At 42.6% G+C, this 10,167-nt stretch overlaps 1 protein-coding gene across 1 annotated transcript in view; it reads left to right on the forward strand.

The window, feature by feature from the left end:
* Positions 1–3,636, forward strand: part of DUSP6 (dual specificity phosphatase 6) — a 4,266-nt gene extending 630 nt beyond the window's left edge. Inside the window, exons 2-3 of the mRNA XM_056574373.1 lie at positions 1,347–1,778; positions 2,370–3,636. Of these exons, the coding sequence (XP_056430348.1) occupies positions 1,347–1,778; positions 2,370–2,677 (740 nt within the window). The 3' untranslated portion in view covers positions 2,678–3,636. The remainder of the gene's footprint in view (positions 1–1,346; positions 1,779–2,369) is intronic.
* Positions 3,637–10,167: the final 6,531 nt, after the last annotated feature.

Consider the following 10,167-nt stretch of genomic DNA (forward strand, 5'->3'; position numbering starts at 1 on the left):
CTGCATCAGGGGGGCCACATGGGCTGCATCAGGGGGGCCACATGGGCTGCATCAGGGGGGCCACATGGGCTGCATCAGGGGGGCCACATGGGCTGCATCAGGGGGGCCACATGGGCTGCATCAGGGGGGCCACATGGGCTGCATCAGGGGGGCCACATGGGCTGCATCAGGGGGGCCACATGGGCTGCATCAGGGGGGCCACATGGGCTGCATCAGGGGGGCCACATGGGCTGCATCAGGGGGGCCACATGGGCTGCATCAGGGGGCAGTTGCTTACTATTTCCACCATGCGTTTGGGTCTCTTGCTGGGTGTGTGTGTGTCTGTGTGATATATATATATCTCTCTAGCAAGTGACCCAAATTATACATAAATAAAATAAAAAAAAATGTAAACTTCTTGCTAATTCTTCTGGTTGCATGTATCAGATATTATACCATTTGTGTTCACGTACACCATCTAGGGCAGTGTCTCCAAACTAGACTTCTAGCTGTTGCAAAACTACAACTCCCAGCATGCCTGGACAGCCTTCGGCTGTCCAGGCATGCTGGGAGTTGTAGTTTTGCAACAGATTAAAAAACCTTTGCTGGGAAATGCTGTCCTTTAGGGGAAAAAAAACCCAGCATATTTCACACTAGAGCATGTCACCTTTTTTATTTTTATTTTTTTCTCTCGCATATTGAAGTTCGGCGTAGCTTATATTAATCTTGTTCCAAGGAAAATGTAGTGGCACTGAAATGATGTAGAAAAGTGAAATTATTTATTCATCTTGAATGTGCAAAAAAGCCTTGTTTCGATGGTCTCGCACAATCATTATGAAGCCAATTTAATATATTCTATTAATCTTGGCTATATTATTGACATTGCTGCGTTGCAGCCGCATGGTTTAACCGCCATCTATGTCTCTTTACTAGACTGAATCCCTTCCCTAGATCATGTCCAACATCAGCTTTGCCTGTTAGGATATTATCGGGGAAATCATCATCTAGCCTTGTATGACATGCGATCTGTGTGCGGTTGGTTCTATTCCTTTTTCTACTTGCACCCCTAGCCATTGGGTCTTTTTTATTTTTTTCTGCCAAGGTGCAAAGTCTATTCAATCTTATCTGAAATGCCCGTTGTGGAATGAAGGTTGAATGTATTTGCATTCCATAGATGAAGGACAGAGCGGTTCTTATCTTTAGGGAGCTGTAATGTGACCTAAGCTTTCCTCAGTTTACCAAGGGTTAACCGTGCATTTAAAGGGGAGACTCCTGCATGTGTTCTTATAGGACGTATCTGAAGTATGTTCTTTATATATTGCACACTGACAATTTTTTATTTTTTTTCCTTTTGGTTTTATTTGCAGGTGGTTTTAACAAGTTCCAGTCCGAGTTTCCTGTGCATTGTGAAACAAATTTGGATAGTTCTTGCAGCAGCAGTTCTCCTCCAGTCTTGGGTCTGGGAGGCCTCCGCATCAGCTCTGATTCTTCATCAGATATTGAATCTGATATTGACCGGGACCCCAATAGTGCTACGGACTCTGACGGCAGCCCTCTTTCTAACACACAGCCTTCATTCCCAGTTGAGATACTTCCTTACCTGTACCTCGGTTGTGCCAAGGATTCCACTAACCTGGATGTTTTAGAAGAATTTGGCATTAAGTACATCCTTAATGTGACCCCAAACTTGCCTAATCTCTTTGAAAATGCTGGCGAGTTCAGGTACAAGCAGATTCCAATATCGGACCACTGGAGCCAAAACCTGTCTCAGTTTTTCCCTGAAGCGATCTCCTTTATTGGTGAGATTATTATTTTTATTTTTTCTTCTAGTCTAGATGTGTGGCTTCCCCTTTAAATGCTCCGTGAAGCCTTGGCGCTGTGAACTTTTGTCTCCCTAGCATAGTGCAATGGTAATATGAGCACGACAGGAAGAAGATTTTGGCTGGAAGCCACATAGAATCTAATCTCTAAGCATTGTAGTTCGTTTCCTCTTACAAAGGAACCCAGTTTAGAGCAATGTTGACATCCTGTTCCTCTTAATGGGCTGTCCCCTGTGACTTCCCTTTTTCGCTTGAAATTTCTGAATAAACCCATTGTTAAATGCAGTTTAAGAATTTTTTTTCTCGGTATTGTAGATAAATGACAGATGGTTGGCTGAATAAAAGCCACAGCTCTGTTCTCTTTATCAAAGGTGTGTGATTGTGTTAGCATTAAACCTTTTGGGCCACTATTGTAGGTATAAGTCCTACTTCTAGAGCCTGTTGTATGCCATGACAGGAGCATGATTTAGTCTACGATGTGAGGGAGGGATGCAGTGTATTGTATGGTTAGGAAAGGTACACTTCATTTTGTTTCACAAACTTAATGTTCTGTCTCTTCTCCTTTTTTAGATGAAGCACGAGGAAAAAGTTGCGGCGTATTGGTCCACTGCCTGGCCGGGATCAGTCGCTCAGTCACAGTAACGGTGGCCTACCTTATGCAAAAGCTAAACCTTTCCATGAATGACGCCTATGACATAGTCAAGATGAAGAAGTCCAACATCTCCCCAAACTTCAACTTCATGGGTCAGCTACTGGATTTTGAAAGGACATTAGGTCTTAGTAGCCCTTGTGACAATAGAGTTCCACCGCAACAGTTGTATTTCACCAGTCCAGCCAATCAAAATGTCTTTAAAGTAGATTCTCGGCAATCCACGTGAGGCGCAATTCATCGGGTATTCTGATGATAATCATTCCTTTTAAAAGAAATGTCTCTTTTAAAGTTAAGTCTTTGACAGCTGTCATTGCTTGTAAGGAGGTCATACCTGTGAATCAAAGTTGTAGTAGGAGATTGGCTGGTTAATATTTCCAGAACGTAAAGAAGGCCTTGGATGGACTTGGAAAGCTTACACAAGAGCACTGCCTTAGAAATGCTTTGGCTGAAGATCCAAATAGTAGCGATGGACTCACTTTATCCATTAAATATATGGATGACAAATATATATGTGTATATCTGTCTTCTGTGAAGACTGGTTCTCCTGAAACTTTGAAGGAGCCAAAGAAATGCATTTAAACTTCTGATGACTTTGAAGTACTTGGCTTTGTTTTAATTCAGATTTACAAAGTTCTGTACATATCCACTTTTATATGTAGCACTGTCAATATTTTTACCTTATAAAATGAGGTGGACTGAGCTCTTCCCGAGTGTAGCTGATATGATGAGCGAGGAAGCCACAATTTTTGGCATTTCTACTCTTCTATCATAGTAGCTGTACATTGGCAGCCAAGAGGATTGTGTAACTGTTATGCATAAAAGTAGAGCTGTCCACTTACAATTGTATTTGATTCACATTAATGTACCTTTTTGTTTTTGCCTGAGCTTTGTGAACCACATGGTGGTTTTCATGTTTTTAATTGCTTTGAGATTTCTTAATGTGAATTACCTCTGCCCTTAGGGAGCCTCACTTTTGAATGCTATATGGGATGTATGAGATCTGTGTAAACTGGAAGTATGTATGTACCAGTGACTTGCAAAGCTTAGATTGCACACTTATTGCCAATAAGGGAGATTCTTGCACTCCCAAATGTCCACGGAGTAAAGTTTTAAAATTTAAATTTATTATAGATCTTTAAATTATTAATAAATCACTATTTTGTTTATTGAATGTTTTGGAGGTTTGACTTTTATTTTTACTTTACACTATCTTATTCCAGTGTTTCGGTATTGGATTTTTACAATTTAACACACACTTAAATGAAGGGGATTAAAGAAGCACTACAGTGTTTTTTTTTTTTTTTTTTTTTTTTGCAAAAGCAGAACCACTCCTTTCCAGGTTCTATGTAGTTTTGCAGTTCTGCTCCATTTGCGTAAATTTAACAAGTATGGAGTTCTGGGTGTTACATCTGGAATACAGACCACTTCCAGAAGTGCATGTGATTGAAGATGATTTTGAGGCCTCAAATGTTGCAGAAACAAAAGTTAATGTGGTTGAACTGGAAAGTTTACAGTACAGGTCAAAAGGCCAAAAACAATATCTATCATTTCCTCAGTAAATGTCATCCTTTAGCTGATCTGTAAATGTTAACTCAGCTATAAAACGTAATTACAGGATGTTACTTTACTGTGTGGAAATATATTTATCTTCCATCTAGCAGGTAAATTAGTGCAGAAAGGAATGCCCAAAGGGAGGACATAATTACATTATTTTGACCTTTGTGGTGGGGGGGGGGGGGGGGGGGGGTGAGATATGGCTTTTTATATAATATAAAAAAAAAAAAATAATTCTTATATTCCGCACCAAGCCCATTTTGACCTTAAGGACCAGGCCAATTTTCATTTTTGCACTTTCGATCTTCTAAAAATCATAGCGCTTTCAATTTTGGCTTTTTTTTTTTTTGTGCCACCAATTACTTTGTGATGACATCAAACATTTTAATAAGATCTACCGCAAAACCAAAAATATGAGGGGTGAAATTGAGAGTGCCATTTTGGGGCTTACGTTTCTACAGAGTGCAATTTTTGGTAAAAATGATACCTTTTATCTTCTGTACATCCATATGGTTACAAGTAGAGATGAGCGAACTTCCAGTAAATTTGATTCGTCACAAACTTCTCGGCTCAGCAGTTGTTGTCCTAGTCTGCATAAATTCAGCTTTCAGGTGCTCCGGTGGGCTGGAAAAGGTGGATACAGTCCTAGGACTGTATCCACCTTTTCCAGCCCACCGGAGCACCTGAAAGCTGAACTAATTTATGCAGGATAAGTCGGCAACTGCCGAGCCGAGAAGTTTGTGACTAATCGAATTTACTGGAAGTTCGCTCATCTCTAGTTACATACAAGGATACCCAATTATGTAGGATTTTTATTTTTACTACTTCAAATTAAACTTAATAGGGAAGGGGTTGATTCACTTAACTTTTTTTTTTTTGCCCCCCCACAAGGGGCTACAACATGCAATCTTTTAAGCCCTTAATGACCATGGACATATACTTGCATCCTGTGGCTGGTTCCCAATCTGTGAAGCGTGCTCAGAAGATTAGCGCGTGTCGTATCTGCGGGGTCCTGGTTGCTATCAGCAACCGGGAGCCGTGGCTAATACCGCACATCGCCAATCGGGCTGATGTCTGGTATTAACCCTCTTTGATCACGGCATCTAAAATGGGAGGATACACTACCGGTTAGCTTAGCAAAGCTGTTCGGGACCTCTGTGGTGAAATTTCACTGCAGCGTCACGAATAGCTGAGAGGACAGTGGGAGGGGTCTTAACTTCCCAACTGTACGATCGGCGTTTGATTTCTCAAAGCCTTAAATCCAGGCTTCAGCAATAAAATGCAGAAAACACCTAAGGCAATGCATTGAACAGTGCCTGCAATGTTACAGCCCCTAGAGAGGGCTATAACACTGCATAAAAGTGAAAAAAAAGTTAATGTGATTTAACCCCCTTCCCTAATAAGAATTATCCCCCCCCTTTCCCATTTTAAGTGTGTGTACGTAAAAATAAAAAATGTGGAATCGCAGAGTGCGTAAATGTCTGAACCATAATATATAGTTAATTAAACCGCACTGTCAATGGGGTACGTGCAAATTCCAAAATAGTGTATTTTTGATCACCTTTTTATACCATAAAAAAACGATTAAAATTATCACTAAAATGGTACCGATAAAAACTTTAGATCAAGGCACAAAAAATGAGTATGCAAACTGCCCCGTTCATGGAAAAATAGAGTTTTATAGGGGTCAGAAGATGACAATTTTAAACGTATTACATTTTTTGCATGTAGTTATTTTTTTTTCCAGAAGTACAAAATCAAACCTATATAAGTAGGGTATCATTTTAGTCATATGGACCTACAGAATAAAGGTGTCATTTTTACCCAAAAATGCACTGCGAAGAAAATGAAGCTCTCAGAAGTAACTTTTTTTTTCCCCCTCCAATTTTGTTGCACAATGATTTTTGTTTTCCTTTTTGCCGTAGATTTTTGGGTAAAATTACTGTCATTACAAAGTAGAATTGGTGGCACAAAATAAGCAATCATATGAATTTTAGGTGCAAAATTGAAAGGGTTATGATTTTTTAAATTGTAAGGAGGAAAAACCGAAAGTGCAAAAATTGAAAAGTGCTTGGTCCGTAAGGGGTTAAACTTCATCAAAGACTGGAACCGGAGCACTCACGTCGGACACTGATGCATGCAGTAGTGTCGTCTTTGTTCGAAAGGGAGGTGAAGAGATGACACGAGGACGGGTGGGTTCAGCCGGTGGGTGACTGTCCATATCGCGCGTGCTGCACTTCATCAGGCCCTGACTGAACCCACCCGTCCTCGTGTCATCTCTCCACCTACTTGCTGTTTGTCTTACCTGCATTTTTGAATAAAGACTATATTACCGCATGCATCAGTGTCCGAGGTGAGGGCTCCGGTTCCAGTCTCTGATGAAGTTTATGTTCATGCTGTTATTCTACTGTGAGCACCAGAGCTAGACACATAGGTAACACAGGCTGTCCGGACCCTGCACCTAACAGGAGTGTCCTAGGTGAATACAATCAGGACGGTGCCCGGTCATGCATATCTGCATTAGTTATTTCACATGTAATCTTTGGATTGCTTACACTGATCAATGCTATGCCGTAGCATAGCATTGATCAGTGTTCTCGGCGCTCTGCAACTCTAGCCTGGAGCAGCAGATTACTGAACGGACGACAAAGAGGCAGGCAATTTTTGACGCAATAGTCCAGATCAGCTCCGCAGAGCTGCCGGAATAGTTCTAGCTTCATTTTAGACGCTGCAATCAATTTTGATCGCAGCGTCTAAAGGGTTAAGGCTGGGCCTCGGCCCAATCGGCGGTGCCCGGCATTAGCTGTGGGTCCTGGATGCTGTAGCAACCGGGACCCACCGAGTTTAACCCGTTCTCCACTGGTGAGTGGTTTAAATCCCGTAAACGAGACGAGGGTGTGCATGTAGAATAAGCACAAAAAATGGCGCACCCCATGAAATTCAATATGAAACAAGCTTTATTGAAGGTCACTTGGGGTTTTCCCAGTGGGACACTCGTCCATATATCCTTTATTATGTTCATTTGCCCATCTGGTCCTCCTTTGTCTCTGTAGCCAGTAATACCTGTATGTATGCTCTGTCTGGCCCAGACATACTTCACACTTCCATATGGTCCTACAATAAAGTGTGGTGCAGTTGCCCATAGGAACCAATCAGATTGCTTCTTACATTTTTGCTTCTTTTTAAAAATGAAAGAAGCGATCTGGTTGCAATTGGCAACTGCACCACTCTACCTTATCACAGGTTTTGATAAATCTCCCCCTAATGATGTGCTTATTATTGGACTTTGAACCATAGTTGTTAGTATGAGTGTGGCTATGTCACACAAAGAGAATTCTACTTAATGCGGTACTCCAGTGGAAAACAATTATTTTTTTTCATATCAACTGACTCCAGAAAGTTAAACATTTTTAAATTACTTCTATTAAAATATCCTTCCAATACTTATCAGCTGCTGTTTTCTCCAGAGGAAGTTGAGTTGTTCCTTTCTGTCTGACCACAGTGCTCTCTGCTGACACCTCTGTCTGTATCAGGAACTGTTCAGAGTAGGAGCAAATCCCCATAGCAAACCTATTCTGCTCCGGACAGTTCCTGACATGGACAGAGGTGTCAGCAGAGAGCACTGAGGTCAGACAGAAAATAACTACTCAACTTCCTGTGGAGCATACAGCAGCTGATAAGTACTAGAAGGATTAAGATTTTTTTTAATAGAAGTAATTTACAAATCTGTTTAACTTTCTGGAACCAGTTGATTTGAAAAAAACTGTTTTCCCACAGGAGTACCCCTTTAAATTCCATTCTGCATATCTTAGTGTGAATTTTTTGCAGTCTTGGGAAATTTTGGCATAATTTTTGTGTGCTCAAAACGCACAATTCTACCGAAATTCAAAGCCCTAGTTCAATAGGATTCCACCCAGAATGCTGCACAATTTAAAGAGTAGCTCCCACCATCCTCCCCCCCCCCCCCCCCCCCCCTTCTGTCCCTGCCTATTGCCCATCTATCCCTAACCCCCTCCCTGCCTTTACATTTTTTTTTTTACTATATTAAAAATTGCTTTTTGTCTGCCTGGTTGTGTGCTCACTTACCCAGCTGGCGCAACGTCACTGATGTCTGCTGGGGGGAGGGCGACTTCCGCCCTTAGTTCACCTATACAGGGTGCCTCCAGCTGTTTCACCACTACAACTCCTAGCTTTCCCTAACATCTTTTGGCTGTCAGGGCATGCTGGGAGTTGTAGTGGTGAAACAACTGGAGGCACCCTGTGTTGAAAACAATATATCTTTGTTACGGCCACAACCCACTCTATCGTAAGTACTCTCTATACATAAGTACTACAACATATAAAAAAAAAGGTTGGTGACAGTGCCCATTGAAGGACATGTTCAATGTTTTTGCAGAACTCAGAAAGCTACATTTTCACTGCAAAAATACTGAACGGGATAGCGAAATCCCCATTTAATTCAATGGTGAATTACTGGAAGAGAATGTGCCAACGGCAGTCACAGAGCGTCTGCAGAGTGAGCTCCTTGCTGCGGCTTGGTAACTGTGTATCTGCTCTTGACTGTCGATGGGAAATCCACTGCTGGGAGGACACACAGAGCTACTCTGCAGCAGGGAGCTCACTTTGTCATTGCTCTGTGACTGCCATTGGTACATCTACAGCGTGAAATAAGCTGCGGATGCGCTGTGTATGACACTAACCTAAAGTTGGATTTATAAGGGAAGCTCAGTAGTGCATCATATTATTGTATATTGTTGGAAATTGAGGTGGGGAAAGGGAACCCCAAAAAGAACTACGTTATAGCTGTTTGACCTAAAATGTGTTCAATAACATGCCGCAACCTCTTTAAAGGGGTATTCCAGGAAAAAAACTGGCTCCAGAAAGCTAAACAAATTTGTGAATTACTTCTATTAAAAAATCTTAAAGGGGTACTCCACCCCTAGACATCTTATCCCCATTCTACTATGCGGCATTAATCTGTAATGGCTTTCTGAACCACTGGAGGCCGTCCGGCTAATACCATCCCGACCACGAGAACGGAAGATCGTGTTATCATGACTCCGCCCCCGTGTGATGTCACACCTGCCCCCTCAATGCAAGTCTATGGGAGGGGGCGTGACCCAAAGATATAACTTACTAATATAGTATCAAAACTTTTACTGGCTTTAGGGTATGTTCACACTGAGGAATTGGAGAGGAATTTCCACGAGTAATTCTGCTCGCTTTTTCCTCCAATTCATTCAGCAGTGAAAATCCCCATAGAGCTGTGCAGAATTTCTGCCCCTCAGTTCACACTGAGGAATTTCCTCAAGCAGAATTCTTTCTTTCAGGCGGAATCAGCGTCGTTCTCCCATAGAGATCAATGTTAAATTTTTTTTTTCAGTCAGAAGCATTTCCACACGGAAATCTAATATATCGTGCATTGGAGTATTACATGGGAGAAGTGCCGAAACTACAGATCAAATTTTCACACTCATTTGGGTGATTGAAGATCAGGGAGATCGGTGGCTGCTTACCCTGCATAATATCTAACCCCTTAAGGACCAGGCCCATTTTGGCCTTAAAGGGGTACTCCGCCCCTAGACATCTTATCCCCTATCCAAAGGATAGGGGATAAGATGTTAGATCGCCGTGGTCCCGCTGCTGGGGACCCCGGGGATCGCTCCTGCAGCACCCCGCTATCATTACTGCGCAGAGCGAGATCACTCTGCACATAATGACGGGCAGTACAGGGGCCGGAGCATCGTTACGTCATGGCTCCGCTCCTCGTGACGTCACGGCCCGCCCCCGTCAATACAAGTCTATGGGAGGGGGCGTGGCAGTCGTCATGCCCCCTGCAATAGACTTGCATTAAGGGGACGGGCCGTGATGTCATGAGGGGTGGAGCCATGACGTCACGCTGCTCCGGCCCCTGTATTGCCCGTCATTACGCACAGAGCGAACTCGCTCTGTGCAGTAATGATGGCGGGGTGCCGCAGCGGTGATCCCCGGGGTCCCCAGCAGCGGGACCGTGGCGATCTAACATCTTATCCCCTATCCTTTGGAAATAAGATGTCTAGGGGTGGAGTACCCCTTTAAGGACCAGACCAATTTTATTTTTGCATTTTCTTTTTTCCTCCTCGCCTTCATAACTCTCTTATATTTCCATCCACAGACCCATAT

The sequence above is a fragment of the Hyla sarda genome, chromosome 4, assembly GCF_029499605.1.
Source record: "Hyla sarda isolate aHylSar1 chromosome 4, aHylSar1.hap1, whole genome shotgun sequence".
Taxonomy (NCBI): domain Eukaryota; kingdom Metazoa; phylum Chordata; class Amphibia; order Anura; family Hylidae; genus Hyla; species Hyla sarda.